The sequence below is a fragment of the Aristolochia californica genome, unplaced genomic scaffold (assembly GCF_029961685.1).
Source record: "Aristolochia californica isolate CCGP_79_NKW_82.1479 unplaced genomic scaffold, dmAriCali1.0.hap1 SCAF_14, whole genome shotgun sequence".
NCBI lineage: Eukaryota > Viridiplantae > Streptophyta > Magnoliopsida > Piperales > Aristolochiaceae > Aristolochia > Aristolochia californica.
In genome coordinates, this window is record NW_027181815.1 from 6,288,230 (window position 1) to 6,310,362 (window position 22,133).

A 22,133-nucleotide genomic window follows, 5' to 3' on the forward strand; every position below is an offset into this window, starting at 1 on the left:
TTCAATCCTCTCAAGATTTTTCGGAGCTGACGAACTTCATTTTGTGGTGCACGAGCTCTCCGTTATCGCTCCCTTCACCTTCGCGACTGCGCATTCATTTGCCGCAAAACATCTAGTGCGGAGTGTGGAACCCCTTGCCACTACAAGTTTAGCTCGGTAATTTTACTACGCTTTCTTCCTCATCTGATCATTCATTCAACTTCTTCCAAAATGATAATGTTATCCTTTTTTTTTGGGCTTTTACATCTCTGCTTTGTTTGTAACAATTTAGTGAATTTCGAGTTAAAGGCCATTTTCAAGAGAATCAAATTGTGGAAGTGTACTGATGGATAGTAATATCTGTTTGCAGTTTCGCATACGTCTTCTTTGTATTGGCATTTTTCATTTTCCTAAACTCCTTTATTGAATAGTCTATGCTCGTTTCTCCAGTTCTTTGTTGAAACATTGCGATAAAATCATGCAATACCTTATTGCGAAGTTTTTTTCTTCATGTTGTGAAAATTAGTTTCAGTAGATACCTTAACACCTCCCAGACTCGGACCTAAGGAGTCTGGTTAAGATACTTCGTCTCAATCCACATGTTATGATTATGATTTTTCACCAATAAAAAAATCCATGCTTTTTACTTCTGTGCTTTATCTAATTGCTTTCAGAAGCAATCTGCCATATTAGGATTCCTGTGATGGTTTTGGGGGATAGGGATTTATTAATTTGAGCAAATAAGCTATATGTTGCTGTCAATTTCAACGAGGAGCATGCAGGGAATATTGTTTTATTTGGAATTTAACCAAAGACTGATTATATTATATGTCCTCCAAGAAGTTTGTTAAAGTCCGTTTGTATGCTAGTATCTTGGTTTGAATACTTATTTTGCATATCAAAACTAAACTAGGCTGAAAGATGGGTTTACACACCGTAGTGATCGCACCGATGTTTCTTCCTCATGGTTTTGATTCAACCTCTCACTCTCATGCATTTAAGTTTCGTTTCCTTCACCTGTTCTAGAAACTGACCTTGTAATCCTAGTGTTGTAAGAACTGAACTGATTCTGCCAGATCAGATTGGAACAGGGATCTAGTGTTATTCACTAATTGGAAAGACCCCTTTTTGTTGAAAACTGACTAATGTGCCAGTTAATCTGCTTTGACCACATAACATGCAGGTCCAACTGGTCCCATAGATCTTGTTTCAAATAAAAGGAAAGTAAAACTTAAACCTTTGACTTCTCATGTTGAAGATAGGCCCTCTAAGTACTGCACCGAGATCAGACCTTGTACTTTCACACAGAAAAACGGTATATCTACAAAGTCTGAAGATAAAAACTGTAGGGAAATTTTGTGACTATATATCTGATATTGGCATCAGTTTGACCAGTGGATGAACTTGGTTGAACCAATATTGGTCGTGCCACTAGTTCAGTGGTGGGTCCAATGCTTTCTATGACTAACCATTGGAATTTTCCATCTTAGGAGTAATATATCAAACATGATCACTGATGTGGCAATTGGGCTAGCAGCTTCTAAGGGGTTGTAGATTTTGAGAGGTAGCTTTGGACCATCTTTTGCTATAGTCTAATTGTATATTCAATTGAACTTATAATTTACAATTTTCAGAGTCATTTGGTCAAACTCTTTTTTCATAAGATATCCAAAAAACTGACACCTGGGAGGAAAGAATGATAAATCTGAAAAAAAGTTATATAACCAGTTAATTGCCTCCTGAATTTTTAATTTAGTGAGCTAACTAGTGGAAAATGCTATAAAATGTGAGTACTTCCCTATTTACTGATTTCAACTTTTTTCTTGCCCAACAGATTAACTGTAACATGTGAATTTCAGGTCATGTGAATTGGTGAATATAGTAATGTATCCATCTTGTAGTTCATCATCTTCAGAGTCTTAGTTATGTCTCTCTCTATTTTTAAATGATCATTATAGCTTCAACTCTTTTATCTCCTCAGATGTCAAAATCTGACACTGAGAAAAAAGTGGTTAACATAAAAAGATGTCATTTGTGCAACCAAATCACCTGTAAGCTAACAAGCAGCTGATCCCAAAGAAAAGGAGTACTTTCTTCTTTTCAGGTTTCAATATTTTTGGGTTTTACTCTTTTGTCTTGTTTAGATGTTTCTTTTGCTGCTGAGCCTCTGCCCAATTCAACTAGATCCGCTGGTACGAGCGTGATCAGGCACTGTGCCATGATTGCATGGGATGCACCAGCTCTGGATATTTATGTTTTGGGGTTCTAGACTAAGCCACAGATAGTACTTGGTGTGCACACATAAATAGGGATCTGAAACCTCCTTCTGGAAGTGTGGATACTTCAAGATAAAGTTCTCCTCTCATATATAAAAAAAAAAAAGCAGTGCATGCTTATAAAGATTTACAACTAGGAATTTTCACTGTCAAGGCCATTGTAACACAACTTTTGCATTATATATCAAGAGTATAATGCATTTCATTCATAGTGATATGGAGAAGCTGGAAACCTCTATTAAAGATGTTTGAAGCTTGCTTCACATGAATCTATTCATTTGCTGAAAATCAAATCACTTGAGCATGATTTGGTCTTCAACAGTTCAACCCTTATTAGGCTTTTTTGGGACGTAAAATTCTTTTCCCATTTGGTCTTCAAACCCATATTAAGCTTTTTTGGGATGCCCTACTTTTTTTTTTTTTTTTGTAATATTCAAAATGAAGAATTGATGAATTTTTTTTTGTTTTTGGGATGCTCTATGTTTTTCCACATTGAATTGAGTGGTAAGGTTCACATTGACAGCTTTCAGATTTTGAATGTTTACTGACATATGTACAGTCTACAGCTCCTTGGAAAGGAATTATAAAGGACTAAAATCAACTTAGATGAAAATCACTTTTTTTCATTATTGAGCTTCTGACCCTAACAAACAAAAGAAACAGCAAACATGATATGAGAGTTGAAAATCCCTTTCTTTTTCATTTATTGATCTTCTGAGCCTAACAAACAAAAGAAATAGCAAACATGACATGATAGTTGCGTACCTTTTTTTATTTCTTTTGAACAATGGAACCTCATTGTTTTCATTTTTTGTGGTCTTTTGTCAGGTAGCTTTAGTTGGAAGGGGGAGAAAAAAAACACACAATCACAAATGGCTACCTCTGTAACTCTTTGCTTTTCAAATCTAATACATACCTCCGCAAAGCATTGGCAGAAGCTGGTCAGGTGGAGATCAGACTTACATTTCCAAGTGACCTATTTGTCTGAAAAACGTAGATGTCATCAAAGAGTTGTACCATTTCATAGATTCAGAGTATCGGCTGTGACCGAAGGTTCAACCAAATCGAACCAATCCGATGAGAAAACCCCTTCATGGGCTAGACCAGATTCTGATGAGCCTCCTCCTTGGGCCCGTGAAGAACTGAAGCCCAGTTCGGCAAAGGCATTCGAGGTCCCATATTATGCATATTTGCTTGCGTCAGCAATCACTGCCATTGCAGCGGTATAGTGTGTTATATTTCTCTTCGTTTTACTTCTCTATCTAATAGTTGACTCGGTAGTCAAAACTGATTTTAAACTGTGATGATGACAGATTGGTTCTGTTTTTGAGTACATCAACCAGAAGCCTGTCTTTGGCGTTCTCAATTCTGATAGCGTTTTTTATGCTCCTTTGCTTGGATTCTTTGTCTTTACCGGCATGCCTACTTCAGTGAGTAGCATGATAGTTGTATTTCCTCGTGTTTTCTTAAACTGAACCAAAGTTCTATGTGATTACATATCACGGTCTTTGTTACAGGGGTTTCTTTGGTTCAAATCTGTTGAAGCTGCAAACAAAGCGGCAGAGGAGCAAGACAGAAGCGATGGATACCTCTAGCTACAGAGATCGGGGTATTTTTGTTGACTAATTGTATGTACATTCTTACTGTTGATTCTGAAGCGTTGTCTTTGTACATCAATACATCAGTTTATAGTGTTCTTATTGAAGCCTTTAGCCATATCAAACACTTACTCCTTGTTAATCTTAATCACAAATCAAGGAACAATCCGTAACTTACCAGAGAAGAAATGCTGCTTAATATTAAGTGAGTCGTGCTGAAGATGAACGCTTGACCCAAGCCCAAGAACTGGATAGCAAAGGTACGATATACAAGGTCAGCAGAAAACAATATATTGTCTGTAGAGGTATATGCTTCTGGCAGAGCTCCTCCGAACCATGACAGCAGCCCTATGATTTCCAAGTGTGGGCCTGGACATCAGTACAGAGGGATCGGTCTTCCCAAATGAAGAAAAATGAATCAAGAGAACAAAAGGACTGGACTGAAGAGCAATTGGACAAAATCTAATCGAACACTCAAATTATCTTATTGTATAAGACCACTTAAATGCAATATACCAATCCTTAGTCAGAACTATGTAACAAAGCCATCTCTCTGATCCCAAGCATTGAAACCGTAATAAAAAAAATTTCTGAAAACTGCACTCAGTAGCATAGAAAATGAAAATTAAAAATATAACATAAAAGAAAGGAAAAAAAAAACAAACCTGCAAGATAAAAGAATGAACGATATTTATATGACCTAGAAATCATACTGCTTCTATCTTCTCTCTTTAATTTCATACTATAGGGCATGTAAATGCTATCCAGCAAGCTGGCTGTTCTCAAAAGCCAATGTTAAATCCGCTAAATTTGGATGAGAAGGTACTGTTGACCGCCAGAAACACCACAATGAGTGCAATGGCAAAAAGAGCGCACCACATCCACGGCTGCAGTCTCCTTTTACCTCTGTTGCGCAGAGGCAATGGTGGAAGTGATTTAGTTTTCACTGCTGCCATGGACTTTGAGTACCTCCTGACAACTGTTGCCGGCTTCTCTTTGATTTCGGGTTCCTGATCAGGTTCAGCACATGCATTTTCTGATAAGATCTGGGAAATGTCTTCACTAACATTACCAGAGGAACCATCTGCTTGAACCCCTCTCTTCCTCTCCTTCTTCCTTGCTCTCTTTTCTCTTTCCTGTCAATAGGTTGCATACAATTCTTAAAATATTTTATAGTAAACATTAAATCTCTTATTCATGATAGCATCTAATGAAATTAGCCATTTGACTAAAGACAGGAAATACTAAGGTTGATGATTTTTTAGCTTCAAATGCATATGAAAATCAGTTATTTCAGAGATTTCTACCTTCTCCTTGAGCTCTGCTTCTTTTTTTGCTCTTAATTCTGATCGGGCTTTGGCTTTCTCTGCAATTCGCCTTTTCCGTTCTTCTGCCTCCTTGGCTTTGGCAATCTCCTCTAGTTTCCGCTGTTCTTTTAACTTGGCTGCTGCTTCTTCTCTCCTATACTCCTCCTTGGCTTTGGCAATCTCCTCTAGTTTCCGCTGTTCTTTTAACTTGGCTGCTGCTTCTTCTCTCCTACACTCGTCTTCCTTCCTTGCCAATTCTTCCTCTTTACTGAGCTGTCTCTCTTTCTCTACAACCTCTTCAATCTCTTCAGACTCTACAGACCTGCCAGAGACGGTAGCTGGGCCAATTTCTGCTGATCTGGGCTTCCTAATCTTTTGGGATTTAGTTGACAGGTTTTGGGGGACAGAATCAACAGCCGTCTTTGATTCAGCCTTTTCAGCGGGTGCACCAGGTGCCTCTAACATTGTTTCTGCAGTATTTATGTTCATTGAAGCAGCATTAGTTGATACCTCACTTTTCTCTTCCATAGAGCTACGCAAGACAACTGGTGGTTCCTCATCAGGACCCAGTGATCTACCATCAAGGGTTCTGAGTCTTCTCACGGTGCTCATTATGTTGTGCTTCAGATACTCAGAACGGAATTCATCATTTTTATTCCATAGTTCCATAAACTTCTCCACCTAAACCAAATATTCCACAAGTTAATTATAAAAATGTCAATTAATAACAATGTACAACAGAAGAGCAATGTGCACCTGATCACTACAGAAACGCCAGAGTGCCTCTCTTTTTCCTGCTGAGGCAAGATCTGCTGCTGCCTTCTGGTCATCTTTGTACATGTGAAAGTATTTGCTCTGTTGAGCACAAACAAATCCAAATTCAACGTTGTATGAGTTATACAAAGATGAACAAAATATTCCATGTAAAAAATAAAAACATACGATATTTGATATAACTAATCAGATAAGACTTCATGACCCATAAATACAGTTCCAAGAAGCAGATTTCAAAAGTTCGTCATGTTAGATTCTTATAAAAGGAGATAATGAAAAAGGATTTTCAAGAAAGATTATCCAATAACTTAAAGTGAAAGAGCTTGTAATGCTACATCTTCGTATGGTAGCAGAGTCCAACACCATGCCTCTATAGCTGCAGAAAGTTTGCAAGCATAATAGGGAACACTACATGACACTAAGACCAGGCAGCAAACAAGTCTTCCCATTGCATTTGATTCCACAAAAGCCATGAGAGATGAGTTGATTATGAACTAATCAACTAAAAGCCAAAAAAATTCATCTGAGGAAGATAATTATAATTAACTAATTGTCACTGGATACTTGAGCTCAAATGCAAAGAAGGAATAAACCTCTAAGCTGGAAGGGAACAAGGTGAGTTCTAAGCTCAAGTTATCAATAATGATGTTCAAACTCAGCTTGAATCAAAATAATGCTGTATGAAAAGCCAAGGTGGCCTGTTCAAACTGATTGACTTGCAGCTACAAGTAATACAAACACAAACTACAGCAAACATCTGATAAAAAATGAGTTCAGCACGTTCACCAAATTTAAATTGACTCAACCAACCAAACGAAAGCAGGGTACTCATAGAATTATATACCATCGAAGTATACAACCATGTAATTGAACCCAATTAATTACACTCAACCCCCCAGTAAATGGTAACATTGCACTTAGGCCTTGAGCAATGATTATTATCCCTTATTTTAAATTGTCATTGCACTCATCCCTTAAAATCTTTTGTTTATGAAAAATTAAAAAAAAAGAACTTAAAAAACAGTAATTAAATCATTATGACATCTACAGACTACAGTTCATATTGTTAAAGAGGAACCACGTAAATCCTGTGAGACTTTCTTGGTACTGTCTTAATTTAAAAGGAGGGCTCACTTCTAAATATGAGCTTCAACCTTCAACTTGAAACACATCCAATAAGGTCAACATATTAAAGTGTAGTCCCACTTTTAGATAAAACTGTAAAACCAAAATTTTAAAGTGTGGAGCCTTTTTTATAAAAAAATCCAAAATACATCGTGTGACACATAAGACCTGCCATTTTCTTAGCCAAAATGTAGAGGGTATTAGAAGGTCCCCAGATCAAAGGTGCCTACCAATAGTAAGTCCAACATGTGCTATGGTTACCCTTTGAACTACAGGGATAATAGAACTGTGGCATACAAGAGACTCTGACTTTTATTCATAAAGAGAAAACACACGAGTGGTTAAAACAACCAAAACAAGAAAAAGTATAATAGAAGTACAAAAGAAACAGAAGATAACAAAGAGGTTGAGGGGCATATAGAAGCCAAAAACAAGTGTGTTGTTGGGAGACCAATCTCTTGCCAAGGATTTGGCTAACTGATTGGCCCACACAACACATGAACCACGACATAGAGATGCTAGCCAAGAGATCTGAAATCACATGAAGAAACTTTATGGACATGCCAAAGGGGAGAAGTAACAGCCTATTTCTTAGCTGATGACTGCTATGGAGTCACCCTCCACCATCAGCTGTCTGCATGAAGATTCCCCAAACAACTCAAGACCTTGAAGGAGAAGCCCCCTAACCAGAGTCCACTCAACCAAAGGGGACAGAGCTTACAGCAGATACAAGTCTGATCTTCAACATTGAATAATCACCATGCCAGTGCCTGCAGCTCTCAGATAACTATGGGAGGTACCATCAAATTAAGTTTGAGGTAGCCATTGGAAGGGGAGACCTAGAATCAAACTTCATATTGACAACAGATGAAGCCACCACAATCCACCAAAAGTCCTAATAACTGAGTAGTGTAGATGATTAGCTCAGGAAACTCTTTTTTTTTTTTTTTGAGGATTGTAGCTCAGGAAACTTCCTACATAGAGGACGCCATGGATGATTTTTTTTTTTACTATTCCTCTTCAGAAGAGGACTTTTTTGTCAAAAATTCTTTCTAATAAACATCATAACCTTTTATTGAGGACGATTTTGTCTTTTTAAATAGAAAAACAAAAGCAAAGGGGGAGTGTATCAAAAATGTCAAAGTTGAGGGGAAGTAACTATTGAAATGGGAATACATGTAGTTTCACCACCTTCATGAAAAGTAGGTCTAACTATTCCTTTTAATCAGAATGAGCAAAAAGACTTAGCAAAAGGTTGCTTGCCTACACTACCACCAGTTTTTCGAAAGTTTTCATAAAACCAAAATTTGATCTAATTTTCCATTAAATAAAACCATTTTTAATTCATTGTGAAGTTATATGCCACTTTATGACAAAAAAAAAAATTATGAAGTACACCATCACATATATTTAAATTTTATAAACAAATTTTTAAGGCATAAAATACCATTAACTTTATAAAAAAAAATTGAATGTTGATTACACTAGAAACATCCCGAGACCTCACACTAGAAACACCCCATCTGACCATTAAGCCAAAACCCTAAGCTCACTTTACAAACTTAATACTAGATCAAGGTTTAAGACGTATTAATACTTTTGAATAACAAGAAGTATAGAGCAAAAAATTGGGGGCTCATATAATTTTCTAGCTCAAAATGCCCACAAGATTGATAAGACAAGTCTGCCAACAAAAAATAAGAAAATACTTACCTTCTCATACATTTGTTTCTTCAGACCCTGGAATTCTGCATAAGCTTGTTGCCGAAGTGAATCCGCATGCTTAAACTGCGCTTGCAATTTTTTCAAAACCTCACACTCATCAGAATGATTCTTCTTAGCAGCTCTAGTGGTGCCTTCAGCGTGTAAAAGATCACTCTTAAGAGAATCTAATTCCTGTCTCAAAGCCTATGAACAGAACTAGCATCAGCACTTTAGCACAGTAACAATAAAATAATGAAAGCATATTTTCACATAATTTGGCAATGAAAATCTTTATATTTTTGCTGGAAGATGGAATAAAGTAGGTAAAGATGTAATAATCAAAAGTAACTACAAGAGGCAGAAATTGGGTCCTCACACCCTGCTTCGGAATGGTTCAATTTGACATGATTTCAACTGATACTAAAGAGGCCCACAAATATCTTTCCTAGCTCACAGATATCAGGATAAAAGACAAATTTAGAAGTTGAAATACTTAAAAGGTGTGGAAAGAACATTAATGAAAGATAGGTTGTACATACCTTAATGCGTTCTTCAATGTTGTCCCGCTGGTCAAATGCCTCCTGAACTTCAGCTTGTGTGCCCATACTTGCACAAAGCTGTTCTCTGGCCTGTTTCAGTTGCTTGATCTCACGAATGAGTTGTTTCTCTTCTTTCAAATGCATGGTCTCATGTTGTATCATATGCTCCATTCCATTTATCTGCTTTCCAAAAAGGATCAAAGAAGCAAAATTTAGATTCTAAACATAAAGAAAATTAAAAACAAAAGAAGAAAAAATGAGTTACAGGGGATACAAGAGAAAATGGAAGGATAATGTTTCAGTACCCTTTCATCAATCTCCTCCACGGAAGTTGCATTCTTCATCCTATTAATAATCAACTGGACAGAATCCATTTCCCGAAATTTTGCATTGACAGCATTCCGTGCAGCTCTTTCTTCTGATCTAGCAGCTAGAACATTGTCCCAGTACTCGGTACAAGTTGCCTAGATAGGATGAAACACTTCACAAGTTCAGAGAAGCAAAACTGAAATAGAACTAGCCTTTCAAAGAAAATTTTGAAATAGAACAACAAAAATAAAAATAATTAAAAATAAAACTGGCTTTTTAACAAGAGGTTTTTACCTTTTTTGTCTGTAAAGCTACTCGAATGGAGTCCCTCTCCTGGGTCTTTTGGTTGACTTCGAACTGTGCCTGGTTGATCTTTGCCCTAAGTTCATCATTAACAAATCTAGGGACTCTAATGATGTAACTAGGTCCTCTTTTTACGGCTTCCATCTCAGCCTTCTGTGCATCCAAAGAAGCAGCAGAAGAATCCTCCTGAGGAGGAGGGTGGTCCCCTTCAAGCCCTCCTACATCTTTGGGAACAAGTTTTTCGTCATCATTTCTGTTGTTCAAACTATCTTCATTTTCAATCACACAGGTAGCACTACTATCAGATTCTACCTTCACATCATCAACAAGTGCCAAAGGCTCAGACACACTGCTAGACACACTGTCTTTTTCAAATTTGGCCTCTGAACCAAAACCATCAACAGGGAGAGCAGGCAAGCACTGATTGCTTTCCACAGAATTTAACTCAGTTTCACTGGAAGCTTGCATGGACACACTATCAGCATCTTCAAAGCTGTCACTAACTTCAACCCCTGATTTCACCTCATCAATAGAAGAAACCAGCAAGCTTTCACCATTTTCAACTTTATCCTTGCTTTCTGATGCAACATGAAGATTTCCAAACTCAACTTCTGATTCCATGTTATCACCAGGATTTACAGACAAGTTGCTTTTTTTTTCAGAAATATCAACTCTAACTTCAGTTTCCGTCGTGACATCTTTAGGAAGAGAAGTTGAAATGTTCTGCCCACTTTCACCAAAATCATTTTCAGGTTCTGCTTCACGTTTGACATCTTCAGCAGAACCAGACATTATTTCTTCAGAGTCACTTCTAACAGCAGATGGTAATCTTTCTTCTTCTACTAAATCTTTTCCAGTATTCGTTTGCAATGCCTCCTTACTAGAAGCATCTGAAGTTTCACTTTTAAATTTTGTAGCATCTAAAGAACATATAGCCAATTCCCCACTTTCAACAGAACAGTTTGTGTTTGTATTGCCAATTTGTACCTCACTTGTAACAGAACAATTCTTGTTTACATCAACGACTGTTTCCACACTCTCAAGGGAGTCAATTGTACTTTTGGTTTCCAAACTCGTATCAGCCACGCTCAATTCTCTAGTATCAGCAGAGTCTGAAATTTCACGATCTAATTTTGCATCATCTATAGCATCTGTAACCAATTCCAGTTCAGGAGAAGTACTTATGGTTTTACTTTCAAACATTGGAGAATCATTAATCACTGATTCACCTTTCTCCGTAGATCCAGTAGTAGCTTCAGTATTCTGATCATTGACTACTAGTTCCCTTCTCTCAGTAGATCCTTCAGTAGCTTCAGTATCCTGATTGACCACAACTTCACATTTGTCAGTAGATCCATCTGTAGCCTCTGCATCCTTATCATTGACTACAAGCTCCCCTCTCTCAGTAGATCCATCAGTAGCTTCTGTAACAAGATCATCGACTACAAATTCCCCTCCCTCAGCAGATCCATCACTAGGTTCAGTATCCTGAACATTGACTACAAATTCTCCTCTCTCAGTAGTTTCTTCAATAGCTTCTGTATTCAGTTTAGAGACTAGTAATTCCCCTCTCTCAGTAGATTCTACATAATTCAGCTCATTGTCTACTAATTCCTCACACTCAGCAGATCCATCTACAGCTTCTGTATCTAAAATTTTGGACTCTACATAAACAGAAACAAGTTCCTCTCTTCCATCACAGTGATAGGATTCATTTCCGTTTCCTAATTCATTACCTCCTAGCAGAGCAGCATCGTCAGTGATCAACTCCTCCCCCTCGGCTGATCCACCTCTAGCTTCTTTCTCAGAACATTTAGGATCTACAACATCAGTAAATTCATTTTCTGATCTGTTATCAACTAAAGTGCCATTTTTCTTTTCTGAATTTTTATCAGCAATAGCGTCACTTTCATTCTCTGATCTTTGATCACCTAAAGAACCGTTCGCACTTTCCAATACTTTAACATCTAATGCACCACTGACAAGCTCAGCAAGCATCACCTCAACCCCTGATTGCTGGTCCTCTCCAGATACCTTCACCGGACCAGCTACCGCAGACAAGATTCCTGGGGTAACTACATCAATAACGTTAAATTGAGAGTCCCGGTTTTCTTCAGAAGAATTTAATTCCTTCAGCTCTTCAACCACGACATCTTTTTCAACTCTTTCTGCCTCAGCATTCGAGGCATCAACATGAATTTGACCATCCTGCCCAGAAACCAGGCTCTCAGCAGCAGTGGCGCCACTCTCTAAGCAGTTTTCCTGAGGCTCGACATTAGACTTCGGTTGGGTGGCCGCAATTGGATCTACATCGAGATCCCTCTCCCCACCGTCATCCGAGTCACCATTAACGAAAACGTAAGAAGCTTCCGTATCGTCTTTTGCTTCTCCGTTATTATCCTCTGCATGACGGGAAGGAATGCCATTACAGCCTCCGGCATTGGGCAGATCTTCACAAGGACTCGAACCGCTCTTGGCCTCAAATTCTAACGCAGGACTTCCCGGGACAACCACACACTCGTTTGTATCGGCCGTCATTTAGCTATAATGGACTAGCGAAACAAGAATATGAAGAAGAAAAATCAGAAAATAATGGGACTCTCTCGAAGATTGACGGATCAAACGGCTTGAGATTTCACAGAATCAATGAAAATAAGGTAAAAAATAGATCAGATCTCTCTAGATGAAAAAAAAACTTACAGATTTCAAAGTCAATTTCCAAAATCCAACCGACTAGAAATTTCTCCGATCTCCACAGATCAGATCATAGCAAATCAATTGGAGCAGATCCTCTTATTTCACTGTTGTCACGAAATTCGGCGACTGCGAATGTGCACAGAAATAAATAAGACCAAAGAAGTAATGAGAAAGTCTAAAAACTCTAGAGCCTAGAGGAATGCAAGCTCCAGGCAAACTCTTCTCACCGCAGAGTTTCCCGATTTGAAGTGTTGAACTACAAGACGGACTCTCGGGAGACGACGAAAGAGACGGAGCTTTTCTAAATTTCTTATTTTGTTTTTATCCAGTATCCATACTCAATTCGTATTTTTACTTTATCTTAACCTTTCTTAGTTACGAATCTAAACCGCGGTAAAATCAGGTTAGTATGCGTAATTCCTAATCTGTATATCATAACAGGGCAAGTTTACCTTCACCGAGTCGATCCCTTTTTAATCCTCCCTAACCGACACGCGCAGAATAAACCGAACACCCGGCCCTTTCATCCCAGCGGTGATTGCTTACGTGAGCCTTTCCGTTAGACCCGCTCAGCTTACCAGGTTCGGCGCGTACAGGCGGGCCCGCGGAATTTCGATTTTGTTTTAGAAGACGCAACCAAGGAAAATAAAAACGCAACTTTCGGTTTTCTTTCAAATATCATATCTAAAATAGATATTTTTAAAAATTGATAGGGATCAAACTGTTTTACGAAAATACGAGCCTATTTAGATGACAACCAGAAAGAAGAAGAAGAAAAAAGACTCACCAACTCATCTGACTTTGAACGCGATCAGAGTAATAAATGGCAAGCCATGGGTCGACAATGGTAATAGCTTCAGTTGAATAGAATTGGTTTATATAAATCACGGAATAGCCTAAATGAAGCAATCTACTATCTGTCAATGACAATGGAGCCTCTATACATATCTGTCAATGAAAATCGTCTCGCGTCAAATGGAGCAATTTATCTTTATAGTACATAAAATTGATCTTATACCTCTTGAAAAGGACTATGTTATTTCTGTTAATAAGAATCATGCTTCTTTTCTTTCCATATGATGGAAACAACTTACCCTATCTTACCCAATTATACGTCCATATTTATTATTTTAATATTATTGCAGAAAAAAGGAAGTTATCTTTATGTACATATTGGGGACAAAAAACATTATATTATGATCAGCATTAAATAATTTATATTTGCAAAGTTACGTTTTCACTTCCCGTCAACTTTTGTCAAAATTTTTAAAAAATTGCGACGTCCTTTTAGTGGGTATTGACCCTTGAAGTGTCTTCTTTCTTGTCATGGGATCCGATCCATTCATATTTAAATCTACGAAGGAAGAGAAAATTGTAGGTAAAAACTAGCAACCGCCACCTTAGAAAGTGACTCCAAAACAAAATTTCCGTCAAATTTAAAGTCTCGGGGGCATGCCGGGTTGCGGAGGACCACAATCATCCACGCCAATCGAAATCGCTATCAGATCGCGAACGTGAAAGTTCCTTTTCTTAATCGAATTTGGTCGACTCAATCACCCCCCCGTTCGTACGCTGCAATAGTTAACTGGCCGTGACCAACATGGAGCAAGATAAAATGGCGCTGCTTGTAAACAGTACACATCCTACGTTTCGATGCATTTTTGGATTTGCCAAGCATGCCTCGTACCGCTCCAATCCAATACAAGGCATTGCCTGTCGATTTGTCACGGAAGGAGGGAATGAACAAACGTGGAATTGAAAATGGAATCGGGGGCGAACATTGATGTGGCAAACATCGGTACGTGTCAGTTTTGCGAAATTTTCCTCTCCGTTTACGCCGCCCCCTTAATTGGATTCTTGTGACTTTTATTGTCGTCGTGGAAAGTAACCCCACAATCATCGAGTCTCCTTCAGACCATCGCTCCTGCAATGCTTTTTAATTATTACTAGATGGTGAAAGGTGACGTTATTTTGCCGTCATCATTGATGAGTCAATCGGTCCCATGAGAACGAGTTACGCCGTAAACCACGATTGGAACATCATCCAAGTTGCATCCTCTCTTGGCGAGCGTAGACCTACAATACTTTTTGCGAATTGGGTTTGCGGAAACATGACCCCACCAGACCGACCCATCCCACCATTTTATCACTGCCAAGTGCAAAAAACCATAATGCATGCTTTAAGTTTTTAATTTGATCACCGTCCCACCCACCGATGCACTCTGCCAACTATCCCGAAGCCTGTCTTGTCTCGTCCCTCCCGGACCCCTCCCCAAACCCCGTCTTCGCCAACATATCCCTGAACCCTGTCATCCTGACCACCTGTCATATCAGGGTTCTAAGATTTAATAGATGTTCAAACAACATCATAACCATCAAATGAATTACCAAAGTCACTACTTACTGATGCCACCTAACGTCCCTTTTATTTGTCCTACTCCTAGCAAGCTTTTAAATCGTCCTTCATAAGCGTAAGTCCTTATGTTTTAAAATGTTTTGGACGCTCCAAAGTCTCTGTTATTAAGAAACAAATGGCACTGTCGTGGTTTTAGTTGCATGGACAGAAACACTACACGTGTTTGTCTCACTTTGACATTTCGGTTTTAAGGAATTGGCCGGTCCATGACAAGACGGCCATGGGTGCCTCTTACGCTACAGTTACAATCTTCTAGAGCCATTTCCGTTGGGCCTTTTTTTAATTTAAATGGCCTCCCAAAGTCTAATTTTACAATCTCTTTTCCTGTTCTTCTAAGATTTCTTTGTCCGAGATTTCTTTGTCCGCATGGCACATGCGACTGGGTCACCGTTTCCGCACAGCTAAGAGCATCCATTAAGTTAAGCTCTAATAATCCATGTGACGTTGTGACCCGACAACGTTACTTGCGGACATGACTAGCTCCAGTGGATCCAGGTTCGTTGACCGATCCACTAGGCTTCGTTGGGATTTTCATAGAGATACAGATAAAATCGTAAAAATATCGTTGAGCTTGGTAACCTTCATCCTCATTTTCCTTTTACGTTACGGCTTTAACCCTTCGTCGACATAAATTTATTGGTTTCGTCTCCAGGTTTCAAGAAACATGACACGTCGCATGCGAGATGCGGGCGGCAGGGGGAAATGGAAATGACTCCTGTCCTGTCTTCTAGTTCTCGAGTATTCGGCTAACCGTTAGGTCGTCCACTTCAAGGAAGAAACCCGCCGAGGCGATTAAGGTACGGAGATGAATTTCGAAATAGATGCAAACCACTATAGGAAATACGTTCGTATAAAATGGGAAAAAGATTCCGCGACGGATTCAATGCTTGGACTTTATCTGCATCCACGATAATGAATTGTTTATATCATTATATGAAAATAAAAATAATTTTATTTTTTTGTTATTTTTAATAAAAAATATTTCTCAATTTTCTTGCATTTGCCTCATCATATAAAACAAGGGGAAAATTAACTAATATTTAATAAATAATAGAAATAAATATAAAATAAGAGGTAAGTGATCAAGTTTCACTATACTACTTCTTGGTTTATAATTAGTTATTTATGTAATTATATATTTAATTAATTAAACAACTATGAATTAACCAATTTGTAATTTGTATATGAATTATATGATGTTGGTGTATGTTTTTTATTGCATGAAATAAATATTAATGCATGTTTAAGATATATCCGTTGAATTTATGTTGATATTTTGAAATGTTATGAATGGTGTCCATGCGGCAAAGATATTTGTTTTCATCGTGAAAGAAGAAGAATACATGGAACTGTCACATGGACTTTATTTTAATTTGGTTATTTTTTTGTTTTAGGTGAGTAGACTGGGAAGAGCGATAAGACTTTAAATTTGGCAAGTCACCAACATAAACATAATATATTTCAATATGAGCATAATGTGAAACTAAAATTAGCATAAGAACACAATAGAAGCGCAAATTGAGTAATGCGAAAAAATATTAACATAAAAATAAATTTAATGTCAAAATATGAAACTAATATTTGTGCAAATGAGAAACTAATATTAAGGGTAATATAATAAAAAAAATAGCACAATATGTAACTAATGAATAACATACCAAACTAATTTGAAGAATAATATGAAGGCAATTTTAAACATAATATATAAGGTCCAAAAACTAATGTTGTACATAATACTAACATATAATTTAACAAAAAACATAATTTCAACTAGTAATAATTGATAACATTATGTATAAAATATATACTTGGGCAAACTTTAGCTTGAATTGTTATGACCTAGGAGTCATGTTGATTTCAGAAGATAGGATTTGATTGAACATGCCCTTACTATCACCAACTTGATATAGGTATAGTTAGTCTCTCATCTTCCTCTTGCTCATTCATTGGTGGATGAGGAGGAAGACATGCCACTATGACTTTTTTTGTTGAGTCACACTAGCAAAAATTCTAATAAGTCAATGTATAAAATAAAATTTATAATTAAATATTTTAATATATTATTATGTACTATTGTAGGCATAAAAGTTTGATCACCAAAATAGAAACCGAATCAACAGTTTATATTAAAGGAACTTGATCACCAGTTGAATGATGGTCAAAACCGAAGTTTTTGATGGTCAACACATGGAGATTTAGTCAAATAGCCCGTCAATTGTTAATTTTAGAGCTTTAGGTAAATTTTGTATTGATAACTATGATCAAAAGCTTATCAATGATCAAGATGAGGTTAATTATACTAGGTCACCACCAAAATCAAACTAGAAAAAATAATGCTAATTTGATGTTGCTTAAGTGCCACGTAAGAAGAGAGATTGACATATAAGTGACACATGGCACCTATTAAGTTGTGGAACCTAATTAACACCTTACCCTTTAGTACGGATTTGACTTTTGTGGCAAGGTCGCTGTAGGGGTTGGAAGGGGAGCGGGGAACCCCTGGGCGTCCACAATATATTGTATGTTGTGTCATTAAGGGTAGTTTAGGGATTTCATATTTTCCCTAATTTTCTCTTTATATATGGGGGTGGGTGCTGTTGTTAGGGTTTTATCACCTTGATGATCATCATCACCGAGAAGGAGTTGGACTTGCAGCACGAGAGAGTTTACAGAAAAAATAACACATATAAGCTCTCTTATAAACTATCTTCACAGTGGATTACTGCAGTGGCGGAAGATAGGACGTAGTCTCACTTTGAGGCGAGCCTATATAAATCTTATATTTTTCATGCTGCTTTTTTCCTTATTTTGCTTTTATTATTATTTTTTTATTAGTTTGGAATTAAAACGTCTAATTTGTAACCACGCCAACAAAAGGTTATTGTGTCATGAGTTACATATTTTGACACATCGCAAACGACTTGTCTCGGCTACATGTTGCAATCTCAAATCAAGAAAACTTAAGCTTTTTGTATATGTCGTGATCTAAAGGAAGGGAAGATTCAATTCTCCCCTTTACCATTTTGGGAGAACCTAAAAAAGTAGATATGCGTTTCTTGAAAAAATGGGACACTAATGAATTCAGGAAACATATTTCTACTTGGGAAAGACTTTTCTTGATTTTCTTGGAAATGTCACTGATAGGGCCTAAGTATAACTCTATCCCTTCTTTGTGGCCCATTGAGATAAAAAATCATCCAACTACTGTTTCATATTGGATCAAGCTTGAGAAAATTGCCATTGATGATGGAAATCAGGTGTCTTTGAAATAGATGAGCTCGAGACATTTATGCCCATCAACGCATTTGCGAATTTCTGGAGTCCTTGGACTTGTACAATACGCATCTGTGATTCTGTATGTGCTCTTCTGTTCACGAATATGGAAAAACTGTTCTATGCCAGATCAGCATGAAACACGTAACGTGGTATTCAATTAGGATGCCACATCACGCACATAAAGCTTGCCGTTCTCGTACGTGTAAAGTTCATCTGAGGAATGGGGACTTTCTCCAAACAGAAAAAAAGGACCCGATTCCTGTCTTTAACTCTTCTATCACTGTTTCAGTGCGTTAAATTTTGTCTCGAAGATAGCGAGCCTCCAAACCTGTTCATTTGAAATCGACCTCGGCGAGCCAAAAGTGTTCATATCCGTACTCTTTACCCTCCTCAGCAATTTCACACAGAAACCCTTACTTGGGCTCTAAGAACTCATATTGTTGAAGTCGTGAAAAATCGCAGGGGAACAACAGTTTCAGGTTAGTGGAAATCAGAATTGCCAGTTCATTACTTTCCCATTTGCTGCAAAATGTCGAAGCTAATGATATCCAACTGGTTTTCTTGTACCTAGGGTATTGAATCTCTCTCCCTGTTTTCTGGTTGAGTGAATCAAAATACACGGAAATGTGAGAAGTGATATTTATCTCATCCTTTTTAATTGAGTTACTCATTTCTGTTGTTCTCTCTTCCATTCAATTTTTGGCAATTTAGAATTTATCAGAACGAAAACATGGGCCTCTTATGTAAGTTGTGATAGTTGATGAGTGCGTTTCCTGCTCGCGCTCAACTTTAGGCGTCAGTATTCGAGTTACGTCACATTTCGTTGCCAGCTGGCCTTATTCTTACCCAATTATCTTAATGTTACATATAAATGTAATGCTGTTTTGTTTTATACAGGTAATGCTATTACAGTTATTTATTTAGTATCAAGAATATCGTGACTGCATTGTTAAAATAAAAAATAAAAATTGTGACTATTCTGATAAAATGGCTGAGGCATTTGGTTAGCAAGCGGATACTGCCCTTGAGAAAGTGTTTGTTTTACAATGATAGGAATATCATTAAGACGGGAGAAAGCTTATCTCATTCCTTCATTTTGTCACGGATCCATTGTTTGTCTCATTTGGGGATTGCTACACGCTGATGTGAACCTCTTTTAGAAATTCCCTTACCATCAGATGAAAAATACAAACTCATGATTGTCAGAAAAGAATTTAACGATATTTACTAGGTTACTTGATCTTCTCTCTGTTGCAAACAGATTCCAATGCAATCACTCAATGCTAGAGATTCAATTATTGATATATACTGAAATCAGTTCTGATGAAAAGAAAAGAAGCAATGCAACATTCCAAAAGTTTTATTATGCAAAGCTCTGTAGAGATAATGGAGCTTGTATCATGTGAAATAGAAGAAAAAAGCTTAAATGAAAACACTAATGTTTTTTCTTCCTGGAAACACTTTGAGGGATTGTTTGTCTATAAAATCCTTTGTGTGTATTGAAGAAAAGGAGTGGACGCTCAAAAAGATTTAAAGACCTTCTAGGGCATTACCAGATGCAAGATGAAGGAGCTTTTTGTGGTCTTTGTCATTTGAGATTGAGTTATTTGTGAATACATTTTCATGGTTTTTTGAAGTGGTGGTGATTCAGTAATAAAGACAAAAATACAACAAAAGTAGGGGGATGGGAAAAGCCTCCTGCTCTGAGGCAAATAGAATCCCCAACAAAATACAGCATCTAGAAACACTAGATTTAGCTTATTCATTGGCAACTTGATTTGCCGATATTAAAATATGAGTCCAAGAGAGAAAGATATCCAAGGCATAGATGAATTATCTCATCATAATAATGGTGCAGGCGCTAGGCAGGAATGGAAGAACTGCAAAACTAAGAGACGACTACAGGAGAATCTCCTTCAACTAGGAAGGGGCCAGAAAAATGGTTAACATAAATCTGAATTTTTTTAAAAGAGTTCTATTCTCAGCTTCAACTGTTAAATACAGTCCGTTAACCCTAATCCTGAGATAGAAAATACAACATCACTTTGAAATAATATTTTGACTCTTTTACATTGTGGGATGAGTTAAGCACTCGATTGTTTCTCCGACATAATTTATGAAGGATATAATTAACAACCATGCACTTGAATAGTCTTCATTTTTTTTCTTGGAAAAGCTTAGTGTTCATTAGGCATACATTATAGAAAAGTTACAATTTAATTTCTGTAAGAGATCATTAAAAAATTATATAAGGGTATACCTATATTTTCCTGTGGTTGGAGTTAATAGCATAATTTAGTAGCAGAGTTATATGAGGACTTTGGGTTAATTATCTGCATACCCCTGAAAATGCTCAACTTGCAAAAAAGGAAAGAAAAGGAAAGAAAAGGCAAACTTGCATGTTTATATGTAACAAGTGTAAAATGTTTTTGAATGCTACAGTGAGGGAGATCTAGCGAAAACTGTGGCTGATGTGTCAATAAAAATGGCATACACTGCACTCCAAGCCCATGTGAGACCAGAACCCAAGATTGCATTGGAAACCCCTCAATGTGGCCTGTGAGCCAAAAGCAAATGGTATACAAAAATGGATGACTGATGCAGTTTTCCTCAGCATACTGGGTGGACAAGGTAATAGAAGTTGTTATGCTCTTTTACCTGTTTTTGATACACTGTCTACATTGTGGAAATAATGATATACTGTTTCATATCCTCATGTATGCAGGTGTGTAAGCTGCCTTTGTATGTTAGAGCATATTGACATTTATGAGTTATTGTCACTTTCATGGTTGAATGTCAATAAATACTTATGGGCTGGCATATCGAATCAAAGTGAACGGTGGAAGCTGTATTATTTTGTACAATGTCTCTTTTCAGTAGATTCTTCTACAGAAGACCTCCAGATGGCTTGCTGGAGTTTTGTGATAGAGTTTATGGTATAACTTTTTCTCTCTTTTGTTTTCTTTCTGTCTGTCTGTCTGTCTTTCTCTCTCTCTCTTGCATCAGTTAGTTGCTTACTGGTTGACCCGTATTTGGCTGTTGTTTGCAGTTTTTGATTCATGCTTTTCTACTGAAGTTTTACCTGATGACATGTACCATACATACTTGCATGAGATCATGACTGAACTTCATGAAGTGTATGCTGGCTCTTCATTTCTCGCATGTAACTTTAGAGAAGGGGAAAAGAGAAGCCACTTTTCAGAAGTCCTCTGTGAATATGATGTTACGGTCGTGGATTACCCTAGGCAGTATGAAGGTTGCCCTCTTCTCCCTCTGTCTCTCAATCAGCATTTCCTTTGTCTGTGTGAGAGTTGGCTAAACATGAAGAATCATCAAAACATTATCTTGCTCCATTGTGAGAGGGGAGGTTGGCCAATCTTGGCTTTCCTTTTAGCCAGCTTTTTGCTATTTAGAAAATTGCATAATGGGGAGCAACGGACACTGGAAATGGTCCACCGTGAAGCTCCTAAAGGCCTTTTACAAATTCTATTGCCGTTAAATCCATTTGCATCACAGCTTCGATATGCTCAGTATATAGCTAGGAGAAATATTTCACCAGAATGGCCACCCATAGAGCGTGCTCTTTCTTTGGACTGCCTCATTCTTCGAGCAATCCCAAGCTTTGATTCTCGTAATGGGTGTAGACCTATCATTCGTGTTTTTGGTCGAAATCTCCATAGCAAGGGTGGCCTGTCAACGCAAATGCTTTTCTCCATGTCCAAGAAGAAAAAATCTCTCCTGCATTACAAACAGGTTAGTGGTTTATTTGAAGTTGTAGATGTATTTGTTTGTTTTGGTGCATTTCAGTTGACATTAACAGATGATGAACT

At 37.5% G+C, this 22,133-nt stretch overlaps 3 protein-coding genes across 7 annotated transcripts in view; 2 read left to right on the forward strand and 1 right to left on the reverse strand.

Annotated features, from left to right (window-relative positions):
- Positions 1 to 3,948, forward strand: LOC137949618 (uncharacterized). The gene is made up of 4 exons (XM_068795720.1): positions 1 to 156; positions 3,084 to 3,478; positions 3,569 to 3,685; positions 3,773 to 3,948. Exons 2-4 carry the CDS (start codon positions 3,128 to 3,130, stop codon positions 3,848 to 3,850), a joined length of 546 nt encoding a protein of 181 aa, XP_068651821.1. The 5' UTR covers positions 1 to 156; positions 3,084 to 3,127; the 3' UTR covers positions 3,851 to 3,948.
- An 82-nt stretch (positions 3,949 to 4,030) lies between these two features.
- LOC137949616 (uncharacterized) lies at positions 4,031 to 12,887 on the reverse strand. 5 transcript variants are annotated; one of them, XR_011111878.1, is made up of 9 exons: positions 12,615 to 12,872; positions 9,906 to 12,466; positions 9,608 to 9,766; positions 9,303 to 9,482; positions 8,773 to 8,967; positions 5,917 to 6,015; positions 5,161 to 5,841; positions 4,519 to 4,989; positions 4,031 to 4,201 (listed from the first exon to the last, which is right to left on the reverse strand). XR_011111878.1 is itself a non-coding variant. In XM_068795718.1 (9 exons), exons 3-9 carry the CDS (start codon positions 12,450 to 12,452, stop codon positions 4,636 to 4,638), a joined length of 4,215 nt encoding a protein of 1,404 aa, XP_068651819.1. In that variant the 5' UTR covers positions 12,453 to 12,466; positions 12,615 to 12,737; positions 12,839 to 12,887; the 3' UTR covers positions 4,318 to 4,635. The 5 variants fall into 5 exon arrangements, 3 of the variants coding, with proteins under 3 accessions (XP_068651819.1, XP_068651818.1, XP_068651820.1); XR_011111877.1 differs by having other exon boundaries at positions 4,031 to 4,222; XM_068795718.1 differs by lacking the exon at positions 4,031 to 4,201 and having other exon boundaries at positions 4,318 to 4,989; positions 12,615 to 12,737; positions 12,839 to 12,887.
- Positions 12,888 to 18,623: 5,736 nt separating this feature from the next.
- LOC137949939 (formin-like protein 14) overlaps positions 18,624 to 22,133 on the forward strand; it is a 29,174-nt gene continuing 25,664 nt past the window's right edge. Inside the window, exons 1-4 of the mRNA XM_068796193.1 lie at positions 18,624 to 18,782; positions 20,746 to 20,934; positions 21,029 to 21,239; positions 21,353 to 22,056. Coding sequence (XP_068652294.1) covers positions 21,167 to 21,239; positions 21,353 to 22,056 — 777 coding nt within the window. The 5' untranslated portion in view covers positions 18,624 to 18,782; positions 20,746 to 20,934; positions 21,029 to 21,166. The remainder of the gene's footprint in view (positions 18,783 to 20,745; positions 20,935 to 21,028; positions 21,240 to 21,352; positions 22,057 to 22,133) is intronic.